Source organism: Anas platyrhynchos, chromosome 21 (genome assembly GCF_047663525.1).
Source record: "Anas platyrhynchos isolate ZD024472 breed Pekin duck chromosome 21, IASCAAS_PekinDuck_T2T, whole genome shotgun sequence".
NCBI lineage: Eukaryota > Metazoa > Chordata > Aves > Anseriformes > Anatidae > Anas > Anas platyrhynchos.
The window spans coordinates 14,685,356-14,704,923 of NC_092607.1; the positions used below are offsets into that span (position 1 = coordinate 14,685,356).

A 19,568-nucleotide genomic window follows, 5' to 3' on the forward strand; every position below is an offset into this window, starting at 1 on the left:
ACAGTGCAGCAAGGTAGATTGATTGATCCTAAATAGAAAAGCCTTTGGGGTCTCGAGATGATGTTTTAGCTTCAGAAAAAAAAAAAAAAAAAAAAAGAAAGAAAGAAAAAAAATGAATAAAGCATGTTAATGTAGAGAAAGAAGCCTGCTTTAATTGGACCAACTCCTGGCTTGCTGAAAATTAATGGCTGGCTGGCTGTTGCCACAGTGATTCATCTTTTCTATCATGTTCTGCAGTCCTTCTCTCCAGGGGGTCTGTACTCCCCTCCAATTCCAATACCAAAAGTGAAATACACTTTTTTTTTCCCCTCTTAAAAACATATATTTTAGTTGAATTGGCTTCAAGTAAATGAAAAATAGCACTGGTGGGAATATGAAGGAGGCAGGCAGTGTCTGGGAATTGGGTTTTGTTTACTGTAGGGCTGGCTTTGTTTTGTTTGAATGGGATTTAGATCTTTTTTTAATGTACTCTCAACTCCTCATTGCTACTGGCTGACTGTACAGGTGACAGAATGACTTTCGAAAGGATCCCGATTTCAGTGTGTTGAAACGTATTGTTCCTATTTCTTTTCATCTGGCCATAGAAACAGAAACCGTGTGTAAGCAAGAGCTGCTAAAACTGAATATAAAGCTGGAAAAGGCATTGAAAGCACTTAGGTGGCTCTGGAAATGAAAAGATGAATTTTCTGTACAGTTCTACCAAGCCCACAGTTTTGTTTTGCTTTGTTTTCAATAAATTACTGTGCATGAACAAGGATTGCAGTTTAAAACCTGTTGGAGGCAGTACTGGTTGTGTGAGGGCACAACATGAACTTGAACACGAGGTCATTAGAAGTTTAATAACGTGTGCCCAAATCCTGTATGGATCATTTGATCGTGGAGGGGGTTGAGCTTTGGAACTCAAAGTGTGGAAATTCAAAATACATTTTTAAATGTAAAATACTTTCATGTGCCTTTTCAAATTTATCTTATTGCTGCTGGAGATAGATTTCTCCTCATTGGCTGCTGCAGAGGTGTTACTGGTTGACTAGCACATGGAGTCACTTCTAACACATATGCAAGAGGTTGGAAATGCCAGGATTTTTGTATTATTGCATATTCAATATAGGATGATTCACTGTATCTGAAGATTACAAGAAGATAAATAAAGATCTTGTTTAATGTAATTACAAATGGTAAATTGTTATGGTAATTTATTATTATTCCAGTAAGGCAAATATTAGAATTCATAGCTCAGAGATCATAAATAATCCTCAGAAAATTGGTTGTGATGTTTAACATTGACCTGAGATACGGAATATGGGTAAAATTGAAGCAGTACTGCAAGAAAGTAACATAAAGAAAATGCTAAATCATGCTAAACATTTTCAGCAGCTGATACATGTTGGGCAGTTCATTAATTCTGCTAACTCATTCATTGTTTTTGTTTTTCACTCTGTGAACCCTTAAAGAGTAATCAATGCTTTATCAAGGGTGTGGATACGCACACTTTTTATACACATTTGTATACCAACCAACATACATCCATTTATTTCCAACGTTTTTCTGTATCAAAGCATTTTCTTAAACTGTACACTCTTAAACGTGATCACTAGGGATATGTTTATTAGTCTCTGAAGTAGCTTTTTGAATAGCTGTTTTTACCTTTTACCAGTAAAGTTGGGTTTTCCCACAGTACTATAAATATTAAATAAAGACACTAAGAGTTTATTAGTGTAATATTTTTATAGGGATGTGGTTGAAAATGTAACCCATAAAATTAGTAATGACAGGTTGAAAATTATACATTATTTCTATCAGGTTTTACGGCTATCATTGTTTCTTGTTTTTGCATTGCTTTTCTTGTACAGAAGAAGAAGGGCTCTGAGTATTTTATTAACTGCAAAGCAAATCTAGTGCTTTGTATGATAATATTGGATTAACTGTAAGCAGGAGTGCGACAGAAATAGCACTCAGGACTTATATGTTGCATTGCTTCTAAGTGGAATGGCTCAAATTAGGTTTTGTTTCCACAAAACACTGAAACAGCAACATTTCCAAGTTCTTTCGCAGTGCTTGAAAAGCCTGCTGTACCTGTATGTATTTGTTCTTTTAGTACAAGAGAAACAGGATCCTTTTGTCTTCCTCTCAGCATTAGCCTTTTGTACATAAAATATTTTGGTCCCAGAATTCCACCAAGCATTTATGTTTCTCTGTAGGACTCTGCTTTATTGAACAATTTCAGTAATAAGCTGTGTGACATTTCTTAATTTTTTAACCCAGTGCTAATTTGGAAATTTGCTTTTTGAAGTGTCTGTAAAAGTCCGTTTTCCCATTTAAAATTTTTCTCTCTTACATTTGGTTAGCCTATGTATGGGTGATTGAGGCAGTGCAGTCTAACAGTTTGAATAAGAAACTGCGAGCCTGAATTTCAGGATTCAACACCCAGCTTTGCTGTGGGTTCCAATGTGGCCAGGGGGAATTCTCTTCACTGCAGTTTGTTCCCACTGATGTAAAAGAATTTCCTCACAGAATCATAGAGGGGTTGTATGAGCATAAGGAAATATGCCTCGAAAATGTGTCCCTGTAAAAGTTTGTACTACGTACTTATTTTCTCAAACAAATGAAACTTTCCAGTGAGGCACAGCGCTCTTTGTTTAGCATTAGCACTTAATGGAGAAATCAGCTTGGAAGCATGCAGTGGGCTCACAGGGTGCTGAGGAACACGCAGGTATTTTTGCTTAACTAAGTGGTTTCATGCCTGTTCGTAGACAACAGGTTCCTGTCCACTAAGAAGTTCTGTTCTTGTTTGTTTTGTTTTATTTTTGATGTGGTGACACAACGGCAAATGCTGACCAGGGCTGCTGACAGCCCCATGCAGGTGATGAGTGCTGGTGTATGGGAGCATTGAGCTGGGAGTGCCAGGGCAGGAAAAGAAGCCATTTGCTAGACATCGCATAAAAGGGATGTTTTTGTACATGCTCAGGACTCTGCAGTTCACCCCGACATCCCAAATTTCCAGAGGTCGTCGTTAAGCTATCCCCATATTAGAGGTGTTTGTGAGGGTGGACTTGGTGGTGCAGGTTCATCACAAGCACACCAGGCATACGGGAAGCTGCTCAAGAGACACGACCTGAGGGAGAGAGAGGATCCTACTATAAATAGGGGTATGTATTTGCTGCTTTGAAGTTCATCAGGAACAAAACAACTTTGCAGTGCTAATACTTGAAACCATGGTGAAAACAGAGTCCTGGAGGGACCCATATCCTGAACCGTGGGCTTATGGCATGCCAGGGGGTATATCCTAATAAATAAGTGTTATCCTTCTAGCTCTTGCAGCACTGTGCAGCTTGCCAGAGGGGGCACTTTTTAATGGACTAGGAGAAGTTAAAGGAGAATCCAGAAGGATAAGGCTTAAAGTGAATTCTTTGGTTTATACCATTTATAGTCTTATTAAATTCAATGTATTTCTCAGACATTTGGAGGGCAAGGAGGTTCAGTGTATTCGTACATCTTTCAAGATCCTCACTTGATCATTTGACTCTGTCCAGCTAGCTTAACAAGCTAAATAATAAAAGGGAACAATGCAAAACTTGTTGAATTTTTTTTTACCCTGTGTCTTTTTTGAAGAAAGATACCATTTTTTTCCTTAGATGCCCAGCAGTTTGCTGCAGACTCCTGCAGTTTCTCTGCCCATCACTCAATACCTATTTCAGCATATCAAATTGTTGTATTTCCTCCTTTCATAGAGAAGCAATTAAAAATGATGAGGGTAAAGGGTTAAACCTAAAAGCCTGCTAATGAGGGTGCCTTCTTGGTTTTCTTTTCATCAGGCATTTGATGCTGTTTTCAGCATAAGCTTTCGATAAGCATCACTGAACATTTTTCCAGAGTATATTAAAAAAAGTTTTCTTTTTTTTTTTTTTTTACCGTCCTGTAAAAATGATAGATGTGTGGCTCTGCTGTTTATCTGAAATCCTAATTACTGATGCTCCAGCTTTTGAATGTTAAATTCATGCAGTGTTCTTTAGACTTCAAACTGGTCAAAGAAAGATAGATTTGTGTCCACAGAGAGATCTAAGTCTGGTAAACAGAGCCAATGTTTGTTTATTTATTAAATTATTTTAAAGTCAAGAGTTGCATCAACTGCAAATTGCATAGATTTACAGCTTTCTAGATGAATTTAAAAAAATGATTTTCTGCCATTGAATGAAATTTTAGTTTTTGTCTTGATGAGAGCATAGAGTAGAGGTGAGGTGGAATTTGAAAATATGGAAGACGCCTCCTTTCCTTGAGTTATGCTGTTTAGTACAGAACAACGTTTTTTCCAAATGTATACACAAATATTTGAAAAAAAATATTAAATATGTGATTCTATATGTATATCCATAGAAAAATACATATGTGTGTGTGTATACATATAAAAACTGATTCCTAGTAGTCATGTAACATTCCAAAGAATCATTTTCACAGGGAAACAAGGAGGATGAGCATAGGATTACTAATGGCAGTCCTTGCAACCATGTTGTGAAAATGTGAGCAGTTCATCTTTACTGCATCTGTGCTGTGTACAAATGGTGCCTAGAGCAATAGCAGCAGCGGTACCTAACAGCAGCTCAACGTGGTGGTCCCTAATATTCAGGCCCTGATGAGTTTCTGAATTGTCTTCCCTCTGTGGTTGAAGTGATCTGCAAAGTTAAGCTCTCTTATTAGTAGTGGCTGTAGGAGAACATTTGCATTGAGATCTGTTTGTGGACGTCCCCCACAGCTGCCTTGCCTCAAACTGAGGGAAAGCAGAGGGCTTAGTTCGAAGGATGATTAGCAATTTTTGAGGCATTTATTGTACTCCCTTACACAAGACAATGAATGACTGTGTGTTTTGCAGTATGTCCTGGGAGTGTGGCAGGGTCTTTACTGGTGGAATAGTGGAAGTTTTTATTTGAATTTAGTGCTGAGTTTTGTACATCACCTGGCAGTCACAGGGATTCAGCAGTTAATTGAAGATTTCAGGTGGTACTAATGTACAGTGGGGTTTTCTGAGAGCCATATCTAGTTTTCATTGTTGTGAGAGATGCTTTGGAGATCAGTGGTGGTGTCCTCGGAGCCACCAAAGGTGCGTTCACCCATGGCCACTGTGGTTGCAGGGCCTCAGCAGTGAGAATAGCAGCACCCACAGGGGTGCGGCAGGGGATCAGCCTAGGCTTTCTGCACTGATTTATTAAAGCATTTTTTTCTGACATGCAATCGTGTATCATCTAATTGAGAACATAAATTGCTGCCTGTCATGGTGCATCGATTAGTCAAAAACTTGTCACAAAAGCGTCGGTGCATTTCATCACGGAGAGGTTGAATTGTAGCAGTATCGAGCTCCTACCTGGCTTTTGTAGTAGCAGCGAGGCCTGGGACAGCACTGCGGGACATGCCACGTCACCTGGCCTGGCTTTAAAACACTTTCATACTGCCACATATGTCCCCAGAGTTCCTCCATGCAGCTTGTGGGGTGCCACTTGGGTGAGCCGCGGCCTATTCGCTGCCTTCCAGGCCATCGTGTGAGGTGCAGTCCCCAGCAGTGACTAAGTGTTATAGAATTCCTGTGTCCCTGAAAGCTTCCTGTGCTTTCAGCTCCTAAAGCCTCTTCGGAGGAGCTGGCTGTGTCTGATTTATTGCCGAGCATTCATCTACCTGTGCTACCTGGGAAGAGCAATGTGGAACAGACATGTTGCTTGTTTAAAAAATTAAACTTAATTTCTCTCAGGATTTTCTCTGTCTCTAGTCAAGTTTGTTTTAAACTAATGGAAGTAATTAGCAAGGCACAGAGGGACTTTGTCTAAGAGGTAGCCATTTTTAGATAATGGAGCATAAAAGTCGACACAGTGACATATGACACCAGAGCAGCATATTGGAGCAATGCGCTGTGTCTTAAGCAGATGTTTAAGTACTTTGAGTCCTGAAATCACTACATACATGTATAGGAAGGGATTTATTTTATTTTTTTCTCTCAGACTACTGGTACACTGTGGGGCTTTCTTTTAATCTCAATAAAATCAAAGTAAGCTCTGAATTGTTTTTAATGTGCAGTCATTATCACTCCTTTCTCTCTTCTTCAAATGTCTTTTCTTATATGATATGTTGGTACTTCAGGAGGTATAGATAGAAGTCGCTTTTTTGCACTGCCATTATATAACAGAAGAGTGCAATAATAGGCCAATTGATGTACCTTCTTTCTAATAATGCTGATGGCATGGAGCTGAAAATAAATAACGCATTAGCAGCGAAGCACTCAGTGTGTTCGCACATGTTTGTTATAGCTGTGAATGCAAGGGAGATTTTCAGAAGTTCCTGATAGATGAAGTGCAACAGGGTGGTCTCAAGGGGTGCTGAGACCTTCCCTGCTGATATCAGCCACCTCGTGGGTCTCTGAGGCCGTCACAGCTGCTCCAGGTGTCCAGTGCTGGTTCTTGCAGCTGCCAGTGACTCTGTGTGTGACCTTCAGTGTTTCATGAGTTGCTATATTTCAGGCTAGTCTAAACTAAATGAAGGCAATGGACAGGCTTGTTGGCTGTGTTTTTACTGTTAGAGTGAGTACCGGCACAGGTCTGCGCACTGACCTGGGATTGTCCCTATGGTCAGGTCAATGATAGCACAGCAGAGTTTTGGAGTTAATGTGGTCCATGCGTTATTCTCAGTCAATCATTTAGAAGTAATAGAGATAAGAAGTTTTGATGTACTGGAGATGAGCCGTTGTGTGCCAGTTGACCTCAAGGCAGAGCACTGACTTGTGTGGACTGGTGGTCATTGGCACCAGTTGGGTTTGGCCCATGCATTTCATGGCATGTGAAAATTCGAGAGGGGCCTGAGCTCCAGCTCTGGCAGTGCTGAAGTTTGAAGCCTCAGCACAGAGTCATAAAACTTTTTAAAGTTTTGCTTCAAGTTGTATACATGAACTTTGAAGTTTGAGATGATTTTTAGCTGCTCTGGGAACCATGAAAGCTTTCTTCTTTCTTTATTGAGCTTGGTGGAAGTCTCACCTTCATAAGACAGAAATCCTCCACTCCAGATTGCTGAATCTGCAGTCTTCTATCTGCACCTTGCTCTGACACTCACTGACTAAAAGCAAGATGCCAAGAGCTTCAAACTGTGGTCAAAGTGGCAATTAAGTTATATCCTGTCCCTTACAACAATGGTGGCCAATGTTTCATTCAGACTGTGAGTAATGCAGGAGATGCTGCTTCCTATTACACCGAAAACCATTTGTTATGCTTCTGGAGATAGAAAGCAGAGATAACTGGTCAAATGTCTGGACTAAAGCATTTCAGATGAGATAGACATGGAGGTTATTTATTACAGGCTGAATGACAGTGAAAGATAAAGACAGGCAGTTTTGATTTCCAAAACAAAACTAAGGGACTTTTGTTTTCCTTGGCTTTCCAGAATCTAGAGCTGTAGTCTAAAACGATGAAATTGCTTAAAAGCATTACCCACACTTTTTTTTTATATACTAGGTAATATTAGCCATCTTTTTTTTTTGTAAATCAGTGTGTGACAGTTACTTTGTGCTGAATAATTTACTATTATATATATATATTATATGCTATAATATATATATATTTACACACATAAAGAAGTACTAATGTGGCTTAAATAAATACAGAGCCTGAAAAAGCCTTTGTAGATGTATGGTTATGGCATGATCACAGCACCCCAGTTATGGGAAGAAGTTCCACCACAATCTGCTCCTCTCACTTCTCTATGGCATGGTGATACTGGGGGCTTTTCAGTTAGCAGTTTCCTCGCTCCTTTTTCTTTCCCCTTTGGCATCCCCTGGGTGTTTTCCTTTAAATCCAGATTAGTCCCTGATTCAGCTCAAAGCAGCACTGCACAAGCAGTCAGCTATGGAACAGGGAGAAAGAGATGGCTGGGGTCAAACTGGCCCCAGGAGCTCCTCTAGCCTGTATTGCCTCTGCATCCCTTCTCCCACCACAGCCAGTCTAAGCAGGACTCATCTTACCTCGCTTTTCTTCTGCAAAGTGCCTGCCAAGGCAACATCAAACCTGGGCTAGATGGTATTCCTTATCTTGGAGCATTGCTGCAAAGCTCTCGGAAATTGCAGCGTTACAGAGCCCATGTAACAGGACTAGCTAGGAAGCTGTATATCCATTCACACTCACTTGAGATATTTTTACGGGTACAATATGTTTTCTTTCACCACATGTGTGTTCCACCCCGTGGATTAGTTGAATGGCAGAAAGTGTTTTGTTTCCTATGTGATTAGCTGCAGGTTCAATTTCTATCAGATTTGTCAATTTTGTCATACAATAGTTTGGTTTTTTTCCAGCCTAATGTATGTGACATGCTTCATAATGCCAATAAAAACAGTTTTCAAACTAGACTGTAAATGAATTTGACCGAAAAACGCCAAAAATAAAAATACCAGCCATTGGGGAGCTTGGATCCGACAGTGTATGCTTTTAAATGACGAGTTGTGGTTTGTGAAGCAAAGTTTTACAGTTCCTCTTTGCTGTAGCTGTAATGTACGGAGTGGTCAGCCAGGGTGGGATGGGAGCTCTGGTTGTGGGTACCTGCTTCCAGCAGTGGATGCGCTCCCCAAAATTGTTTTAATTTTTCTTCATGTAATTTTTTTTGCCTCTATATTTCTGATAATGGAATTGTTCTGGGCTTTTAAATTTCAGTTAAGAATGTGCAAATAGGCTATCTGGTAAGTAGGTTATTGAAGGGTTAGGGAAATGGAGAACATTTCGTGCAAAAAAATACCCACAGTGTGGGTAATAGACTCCAGTCGAATTTAAAAGATAATGGCAACAAGGGAGAAATCCACTTGTAGAAATGGGGAACAGCTGTGTTTGAGATCTAATGAAACTGTATCAAATACTTTAAAAATGGCTTACAACTTCTTCCCCTGGGAATGGAGATAAAGCACAAGAGCACTCCTGAAAGGTCGAAGAAACAGTTAAATCATTTCCTTGATGGTTATTAGAGATATAGAAGACATCAGTGAAAATTAAATGTCTGAAACTTGTATTTGATTGCTTTTCTTATCACGCCAATCTCACACGTTTCTTCCATCTCTTGCTCTCTGTTCTAGTAAAATTTAATAACTGTGCCGGTAACAAGGGAGTTCAGTATGAAACCAACAGCTTGGACTTCAAGGTGAGAGCAGATGGGACCATGTATGCTGTCCACCAGGTGCAAATGCCCTCAAAGCAGATGATCCTGATGGTGACCGCCTGGGATCCCCAGACCCTGGGCAGATGGGAGGCAATCATCAGGTTTCTGGTGGGAGAGAAGTTGCAACACAATGGACACAAGGTAAGATATTTTCAGAAATCGTTTTCCTATTTCGTTCTTCGTTTGCCTCTGTTCCATAAGCCTTTAAAAGTAACATTCGGCATAGGATTGTTTGTGTCATCTGGTCTATGCTTCCAGGGCATGTGTCCAGGTAGAAAATGGCACAAGCAGCAGCAAATTTCATGCAAATATTCTTTGATCTTCCCTGATGTAAATGATTTTAGGTTGCCAGTGGGGAAGCATTCTCTAAGCTCATACTTTTGTATATTTAAATAACCACTTGGATCTGTTATGTACTGCAGGTATATGCTATTATATACCTTGTGTTTGCTTCTCATTGCTAATACTCTACCTCAACTTGAAATAAAACCTGCAGACAGAAGGTGCCTCTCTCTCTCTCCAGAGGCCAAGTCAACCATAATCTTGAAAAACACAAGGTTAAATTCAGATTTCTTTGTGACAGTGTAGTCCTGGAGTCATGCACTGTCTGCTTCTGCTGCGCTGCAGACATCTCCCCAGCTTTCACAGTGCCTCATTGCTCTCCACGAGCACTCTGCATGGTCCTGCAGCTCCTCAGGGGTGATGCGTGCACCCAGGCAGGGCTTCCAGATGGAGATCTGGGCTTGTTTTCTTCCAGAGCAGCAAGGACAGGGAGCATTGCTGCTGCCTGCTAAGGGACATTTGCTCACAGGCTGTGAGCACCAGCAGGGCAGCGACACACAACGTGGCACCGCAGTGGCAAACATCCCCTCCGCTCAGTGCCAGCGTTCTCCCTTCACAGCTGGAATCAACACCAGCTCCAAAGCCTGCACCATTCTGTGTTTCAGACAGGAGTTTATCAGTGCTTGCTTGCTTTCTTAGTTTCATACACATAGCTCAAAAGCAGGAAGGATCTGTCCCTGCCCAGCAATCTGACAGCAATATTGCTTCACTTAAATACAGCCGTGGGCTGCACGGTGGCAATGAAATCAGGGACTGCTCCACAAAAACACATTTCTTCTGCTCTGCTCCTTGCATAGCTGTCTCTGGCCTACCTCTTCCATATTATCTTCAGCAGCAGTTCTCCTTCATTTTCAATGTTAGTCTGGGCTGAAGATCATGTGTGACACTGAGTAAACATGGTTATGCTGTCTGCTGCCTGTTAAAAAAAAAAAAAAAAAACTTTGATGGTTGGGCAGTTATGCTTAAACTGCTTAAACACATTGTTATAGTTGGGGTTACCTTTAGCATAAATTTGGCAGGAAATTGGCTGAGGAGCCTGATTTATTGCTGGATCTTGAAGACCTTGCAGAGCAAGGGTGAAGGTGGATGTCACCTGGGAATGGACAGGCAGAGCCACTTGGCTGTGGCTGTAGACTGGATTAATGCACGGTGGTGGCTGTCAAATAGCAAGATTGGCCTCCCCCCTCCTCTCCTCTTTGCTGTAGCGCTTGGGCAGAGAGGGCAGAAGAGGGGAAAGAATGAGAGAGGTTTTTTGTGTCTTATTGTAAGAATGCTGCAACGTGACAGTTTGCAACATTTGGGAAATTTTTTATCACGTGTGAGACAAGATGGAAAAGACTTGGAGAGGCTTAAATCTATTAGTCACCCGGTGGGCTGACCCCTGAGGTTTTGCATGGCTTAGAGTCATATAAATACATTTCTGCTGCTCTTCAGTAAAAGTCTGGCTTGTGCAAGATAGAGCTAAGCCCTGTATATTATGTCAGCTGTATTTGCTGTTTTCTAACCAAAGAAATACTGCTTCCCTCTAAAAGTAATTAAATATTGAAGGCACAAAGTAAGGTGTCTTATATACTGCTTTAAATTTCTTCTTGTAGCAGAAAGAAAACTGAGTAAGTACACATTTCTGCTTTAGTAAAATATTTGGTTCAACACTCATCTAATGTTAATATAAGCTGAACTCTGGTTCAAAATAGAGAGCGTTAAGCTTTTTAAAATTCATATCCCTCCTTTCTAAAAGCCTTATTAGTGTGTAGTTTGAGGCTGAAAAAATATAGAAAACAAGACTAATGACAAGGTCACAAGGAGTTTTATTGTGGGTTCCTATAGCAGGCATTTGACTTCTATTTTATTTAAATGCTTGTGCTTTTTTGCCAACAAAATAATCCTTTGTTTACTAAAGAAATAAATATGATTATGAGTTTATTTCAAAAATAATAGTGTTTATGCTAAAAACAAAACAAAACTACAATATCCAGTATAATATGTTTCAGGCCGTGACCCTAATATACTACATTTCATGGCTTTTACTAGAAACAGAATTCACATTTGTTTTTGTAAGGTATAATATGACTCAAGCGTAACTACATCATTGTTTTAAAGACTTTTCACACTATTGTGGTATATTAAGGATATGGAGATGGCAAATGCAAGAGAGAAAGGAGGAGGTAACGAGAGAGGGAGAGAGACCAACTCTTTGTTCTAGTGCGTGCATCCGTTTCCATTTTACTTGGTAAATATGTGACTGATTTTGTGAAAATGCTAAACAGCTCCCAGACATTAAAAATAATTGGCATGAAATCTGCCTTACTGCACCTAGTGATCTCTGTTTGCTGGCACCTACAGCACAAACAAGTCCTTCTGGCTCGCTCGCCCAGCATCTGTGTTTCAGGGTGCTTCTCCGTGACTGGCAGCCCTCAGCTGGGGCAGCCTCACTGCACCAGGAAATCTTGCTGCTCCTCTTCTCCTTCCTGAATCATCATTGAAAGGCCAAATCTGAATTTAGTTTATGATTTTCTATGGATTAAAGCTTCAAGAATATATGATCATCACACCTTGAAAGGCCCTTATTATACATTTGGCTTCTTGTGGAGGTTAGTACAGAGTAAAATGGTTAGTACGGAGCAAATGCTATAGAAGTTGATATTGTTGAGGTAGCAGCCAAGGTTATTGGGGGCTCAGAAGCAAGGTCCCTGCTCTACTGCAAATTCACAGTGTGTCCTGAAGGACCAAGCCTTGTCTTCCATAGCCTGCCTGCAAAAAGCAGCCTACTTCCCAGGAGGGCTCAGATGAGAAGACCCTCAAGAACGCGATACTTTGTGTTTGTGGTCCTTTATTATCACTGTATCTAAGAAAGGAAATTCACATAGCAGGTTTGGAGAGCTTTGCTGGTGGCCAGCATGTCCTCAGGGTGAGTAGCAAATCAGTTCAGGGTAGCTTCTGTCAGGATAGGAATCCCCTGGGGTGCTTTCATTGCAAAATCAGTGTTTGTGCCTGTGCCTCAGATTCCACAGCTGTGCAGTTATTCTGGGTGCAAGCTGGCATTTTGATGGCAAGTGACCCAATACAGTGACAGCTTCCTCTGCTTCTTAATGTTGGCGTAATAAATGTGCTAATTGCACTGAATAACTGAATAACCTGGGCAAATCTGCAAATTTTCTCTGGCAACTGCTTTAAAAAAATAAAATAAAATCCAATGACTACAGTAAAGTTTAATGCTAATAGGATGAAATCATGGCAAAGAACGTAAATATTTAAAAACACATTTTATGATACATGAAGCATACATTTTCCTTTCCTCCCCAGAAAGCATTTGAAGGTAAACTTTTTGGTTAATACAAGTGGTGTTAGTAAGTCTAGGAACTTTTTTTGTTCAGTCTTGCAGGAAACCTGATAGCAATTCAATTAGAAAATGCAAATGAGGTCACATATTTCCCACAGGAGTGCCGAATTACCCCAGAGGAAACTGAGTGATATTCTAGCATAACAATAAATACTTAAGATAAAGTTTCTTACACTGTTCTTGTCTGGCTGCCTGTTGTTCCAATTGAAAGTATCAGTCAGACCTGTGGGTATAATTTGGAATAAAGAAGCAAAAGAAAGAAAAGAAAAAAATTTGTTTATGAAATAATATTAAGTCCTTGTAGCTTGTGTCAGCATTTATGAAAGATAAACTTGAGTGGGATAATTCTCCAGAAGAAAACCCAGTAAAGCCAGACTTTACTTATCTGGAATTAGCAGTGCAATGTCTTCTTTCTAAGAGAGCATGCTGTTATGTATAACAATTGGATATTGATTTAACCACACGTCCACAGATGAAGATTATGTCTGTGAACAGTGACATTGCTGAAGACTTCAGTCTTCAGAGTGCCCTCTGCTTCTTATTTGCAGAAACTCAAGTCTTCCGAAGTGCATGAATGCATGTATAGCCCTTCGTGCTCCACTTACCACACTATCCCCATGTCCATACAGTCCAAGCTCCTTGTCATTCCTTGCTGATCCGTATCCTTCACTCCCAGTGCTGCTTTGTCTCGTCTGAGGTTCTGGCCCACTCTTTCATTTTGAGCTTTATTTTTCAGTGGTTGCATGCATGTAAAAATAAGACATTTCTGGCATTTTTTTCTTCTTTAGTTTATCCTGTTTCTCTGTTGTTCTCTATGAATTAAAATTGGGATCACAGAAATGCAGCATAGAAAGGAATTCATAGCAAAAGAGCTTGGACATCCAAGATAAATTCAGGACATGTAAGATGACAGTCATCTTTGCAGCTAGTGATTTACTTAAGAAAAAAATTAAAAGTTTTCTTTGATTTTCTTTTCTTTGTTTGTGTAAACCTAAATTTCTCATTGTCTTAGCTTCTCAAATTCTGAGCATGGAAATATGTAAATTTTTGTTAAATCTGTTAACTGTTAAAACTGTTAATTTTCACTGTTAAATCACTGGAAATCGTGCAATTAAAATCTTGCAAATATGTGGATATGCAGCTAGTATTTAAAACGTTGAGAAATATTGTCAAAAAACAATCCTTGCTTAAGCCTAGCTTGTGTTTTATTATGTCTCATCTTATTTGGGGCTTCCTTCATTACTGAGGTAGGAATCCACATCCATACAATATGAATGTGAAAAGCTGATTCTTACAGCCAGCTTTTTTGATTTAAAGCCTTTAAATAATCATCTCTGGCATTTTACCTAGCTGAGATTTTAAATTCCAATACAGCCTTTTATTGCTGATCACAAATACAAAGGTCTCCAGGCAAGGAAAGGCTTATTCAGCACCGATCATGTTTATGACCTCAGTTATTGTGCTAGCCAGGATGCTCTGCATGGGGCCTGGGAGCGATGAAGACGTATCCTTCCCTTGATGGAAGAAAATGACATCTTGAGCAGGAGTTGTGCTTCCATTGCTCCCGTTTACCCTGACACTTTCAAGTGCTTGGAAGGAGCAGGGGGGAAAGCTGCCTCAATTATTTCACTTCCCTCCTTCCCCTGTATTGGGATGAGGTATGATACATGGCATCAAGGGGATGGAGTTTATGGCAAGCTGTGTTATCCCTAGAGAGGGGATGAAGAAAAAGGACTGTAATTTTCATCCTGCCTTTTTCTAGCCCTATTTATGCACATTTTCAGGACCAGCTCATTATGCTGTCCCATGGATGCCCCAAGACCGCCCTGTTTGACCACTTCTGGGGGTAAATTAATACATTAATATCATATAGCTGTTACCAGTGAAACTGATCATGGTAATTGTGGAAGTCTGCTGGAGACACATCAGGTGAGCCTGTCTGACTTCATGCTTAAGTGAATTTGAACATCTAGCATTTACTCGTCGCGTGAGCAGAAAGTGCTGTTTGTGACAGCATGTGAACTTTCTTGACCTGATTTTCAGGTGTGTTCAATCACATTGCCTTGCACTGAAATCAAGATAAGATATGACATACAGGTGCTCATTGCCTTGGAAAATCAGCCCACTACGTGAACTTTCTGAGCACTGCACTCACTGCATTTAGTTCTTAAATAGTCAGCATCTTACCAAGGGTCAGGCTCAAAGCCATACTAGAAAGATCATCCTGAAGTGAAATTCACTCCAGATCTGTCTTCCTTCAAACAAAAAGAAGTCGTAAGGATCGAACTACCTACACAGAAATAAGTCTTTGCTGATAAAACAAAGCCCTCGGACTGCTGCGTACTGCCTGCCTGTGATGTACGCCGTGCCCTCGCGAGATCAAAGCGCTTGACCTCTGGTTTCACATTCTTTGTTGTTAACTGCTTGAGTCTGACTGCTGCTTCAAAAAAACATTTTGGACTGAATCTCCTAAAAAAACCTCTTCGCTGTTGTGGTGATCCATGTTGCATGTAAACACAAGTTTGAGTAAAAGACAAAAATGCCTTCATGCAGCCACATCCTTTAGAGAAAAAAATAATAAATAAATAAATAAAAGCCTTTGTCAGGGGCCCTGAGAGTCCACCTTTCTTTTCTTCTGCCCAGCGAGCTGAGACAGTATCACAGTTACAAGCTCAGGGTGAGGACGAGCTTTGGATCCTCCCAGCCTCTGGAGGTCAGGTCCTTGCTGGCTGGATGCTGGTAGCACAGCGGCTGCATGCTCTGCCTCCTTGGTATCACCAGCTGAAGGAGCATGGAGCAGCAGGCAGCCCCGAGTGTCCAGCATAGCCGGGTGGGTCAAGCAGGCTGTTGGTACCACCAGGTAGCTGTGGGATTTCGAATACTCTCTCTGTCCAGCAAAGCATTTAAACACTCACTTAAATTTCAGCATGCAAATGGGGATAAATTGAATGTGTTCATGTGTTCAAATTTAAGCATATGCTTAGGTGCACTCCAGTACTGGGGAATAAAAGAAGAACAGCCTTTTCTCAAGAGCCTCTTGAAATAACCAAAGGATAACTTGAAAGGGCAAACTCACATGCTAGCACTGGGGAGAAGTACCAGAATGAATTACTTTGCTTTGTGCTAAAGGAGCAGTGGTGCTTGTGATCTCTTAAATCTCTTGTGATCTTTTTACTTGCAAACATTATGAAGAGAAGGAATATTGTTACATTTAATTCGTTATGATTATTTTAATTCATGTAGCTTTTGAACCTCATGGCTTTAGAAAAATAAAAAGAGATTAAGTAATGTTTCACAGGATTGCAGGATTGTTAAGGGGTAGATTTTCTCCTGCTTCTTTCTGTGATGAAGTGCAGTTGTAACAGGCTGAGTTCTAGAAGCAACAGAAATGCTTTTTGGAGCAATTTTGAAAATGTTGCCCATAAAATTACTCATTAGAAGTTTTATTGGTGTAGACGAAGAGGCTTTCCAGCCCAGATATTTCATGCATTTTTCTCGATGAGATACTTGCAGAGTAAGAGAGCTAATATCAAGCTACAGTAGTGTGTCGGTTTAGGGGTTTTTTTGTGTGTGTTTTTTTGTACTTTATAATATATGCCAAGATCCACCACCTTTATTCCTGTCCTATAGATATCAAAACAGGTAACATGTAGAAGAGCACATAGTATTATGCAATTTAATAGTCACACTCTTGAGAAGTACTTGTAGTTCTGAAGCCATTGTGTATGGCTTCTTCCAATTATGAGAATGACATTAACTTGAAGGTAGAAGTGTCTTTTTGTAAACACTAGAAGATAGAGTACAACAGTAATTTAGATGTTTCTTAAACAATCCTACCTAAGAAGCATTGCAAGATTAGATCTTACAAAGGGAATGTGAAAAGGTCAAGTTGATGTGGGGAGCTTTACAAGGAAACAGCCTCATCAGAACTTTTCATGTTGGGATAAGATGTTCAAGCCTTAAAATGAGAAAGAAAAGTACATCAAGAGCTATGCTTTGTAGATGATGTCATCTTCTTCTGTTCATTGAAAGCTCTTGTAATATTCAGAGCCTGACAATGACAAGAAAGGATCACAGGTGCTTGAAACCTGTGGGAACCATAAAAGATTCTACCAAAGGCAGAAAGATTTCTTATGTACCTGCTTTGGTATGCGATTCTTCCAGAGAATGGAAGAGGAAGAGTGTCATTTGAAATCTTGAAAGCCGTGCACAGTACAGGCAATACCTCTAATCATCGGTGCAGTGTGGTACTACTGAATAAGTTTCAATATAATGCTGCCTCTCCAACCCAGTCAAAACTCCTCTCCCCTTAGAGACATACATTTTGCATTTTGTGACTGTTTGGTAATGTGTTTGTTGCCTGCAGGTCTCCCTATTCTGCTAATACAAAAGCAAAGCATCTGAGGTGCCTTGGTGATGTTAACCAAACTTTGACTTAAAACAATGATAATTTACCAAAGGTTTGGGCAAATGAAAGGTGTGGGTGAGTGCAGGTAATTTCTGAATTTCAATTAAATTGATTAAATTGTACTGGGAAATCAATGTGTTCTGTCCCAAAGTGGGTCTCCTGGTCAGCAGTCACATGAAAAGCCATGCTGGCTCAAGACACAAGTTTGCACGTTGGCTGCTGTTTGTGTCTACAAGTTACTTATCTGCACCACTAACCTTGTTAGGTTTTCTGAACAAAGAGATTAAACAGCATTTGTCATTTTGAATAAGAGTCTTCTGTGGCAACCTCGTGGGCTTTGCCGTGAGCTGGTGGGTGTCTTTTCTCTGGAGTCCAGACTTCGCATTTAATTACAGTTGCCTAGTAAAGGCCCTGCTGCATCTTTTGCAAAAAAGCGATCTTTTCCTGCCTCACTTACAAACGAGCATTATAGTCTACCTGTTTCAATATTTCCTGGTTTCACCTTGTATTCTTTTTCAGCTTTTTTCTTGCTTTGCAGTCCCTACAATGCTAAAGAACGTTTTGGTTCCTCAGTCACTCTGATCACGTTTTATTAGTTGTGCTGGTAAAAATTTTCCAAAGCCTGCAAAGCCAGCCAGGTACCTCACAACCCTAAATCTGCATGCACGCATCGTTTTTCAGAAATCAAGGAACACTGCACATTCAGACAGTTGCTCAGCTTTGACACAGACTCCTTGTGTGTTTGGCATGCCTGATGCATGTGTGTGCATTTTACATGGCTCATTCTCCTCCTCTGGGGGCCATAACTCTGTTCGATTTTAGTCAAACTTTTCCTTCCCTGTCAGCTGATGTGTTCTGGAAGCTCATGCACTTGCCAAATCTGACAATTTTTCTTACTAATTGACTCTAATGTGAACTGCTCTATGCAGCCCCACTGCTAACTGATAAAAAAAAAAAAAAAAAAGTAATGAATTTTTGCTTAACTAGCTGATTTAATTAAAATGTTTTATACTGTAATTGTATGGTTTCTATAAATGGAGAGGTAATTTTGTTTAATGAGTTCCTAACCAAACATAACATTCCTGACTGTATGTAGCCAGATTTGATAAAGGTCACAAATGCTGAGGTTCCACTGTTTGCTTTTGTAAGTCGTGATGATCAAACAGCTTGATTTGGCACTTGAAATATCCTGTCAGGATTGGTTCCCTCTATTCCTGTTTACACCAGGAATTATTAGTATAGTTTTAGGAGCAGAGGGGGTTCTGCTCTATATCTGAACACTGTTCATTATCTTTAAAGTGGAAGTCTACTGCCAAAATCACGTCTCATTGTCAATTAGTGGCTTCTCTGCAAACACATTAATTTAATGCCCCTGTTGAAGTACTGTGCACATTGGAACATCTTGCTGCTAAAACACTAGTTTTTAGAACACTTTGACACAAATCATTCATGAATAGCAATTTATGTCTTGATGGCAATGGGATGTGATATGATGCTCTCTTTGATTAAATTTACCACTGTGCTTAAAACTATTAGTAAATAGAGCTAATATAGATAGTCATTGCAGAATTCCAGGAGGTAGATAAGGAGAAAAACAAATTATGGATTCCTTACCTGCATGGTTCCTAAAGAATACCTTCACATAGACAGACTGTAATAAAAGAAAGTCTAAAATAGGAAGTCTCATCTTCTTAAAACTATACTTTCCTGCCTTCAACTTTGGCAAATTCAGCAATGACCTAAATACAAAAGAATCAATTACCCTAAAATAAATAAATTTGCCTTTTGTTCTGCAACCCTTTCATTATACTGTATGAAAACACAAAATGAAATATCTCTTTCTGCTAGAAGATCAAAAACTGGGAAAATGGTGTATTTTGGGAAAAAAGAGCTCATTCGTCCTCCACTGCCATCCCTGATGTCAGCAAAATGTTGTCTTCTTAGAACAGAATTCGTGCAACTGTTTATTTAGCAGCGCTCTCATGTTCCCTTTGTTAAGGAACTAAGCTATATTTTCATTGTCTTATTTTGTGTTTGGTAAATACCATTTCCTCCTGTCCTTTTCACAGCTACCATGGAAACAAGCAAAAATGCTTCAGATTAAATATTTTTAAATCGATTTTTTGTGGTAGAAAATGGTAGAAGTTTTCAAAATGTATATTGATAACAGAGATGAAGGTGAATATGTTTGAACAATGGACTAAAGCTGTCTTTGTATCTCCTAGCATTAATAAAAGTGTATTAAAAACACGTACCCTCAGTTAAACGCTAGGAGTGACACTTGAAACAAAGCAAGCCAAGTATTATTTCTTT

The 19,568-nt window shown here is 39.9% G+C and overlaps 1 protein-coding gene across 7 annotated transcripts in view; it reads left to right on the forward strand.

The window, feature by feature from the left end:
* Nucleotides 1–19,568, forward strand: part of CDH4 (cadherin 4) — a 670,220-nt gene that overhangs the window by 477,321 nt on the left and 173,331 nt on the right. For all 7 annotated transcript variants that reach the window (XM_038166209.2, XM_038166207.2, XM_038166208.2 and 4 more), the window contains one exon: nt 9,083–9,306. In XM_038166209.2, coding sequence (XP_038022137.1) covers nt 9,083–9,306 — 224 coding nt within the window. The remainder of the gene's footprint in view (nt 1–9,082; nt 9,307–19,568) is intronic.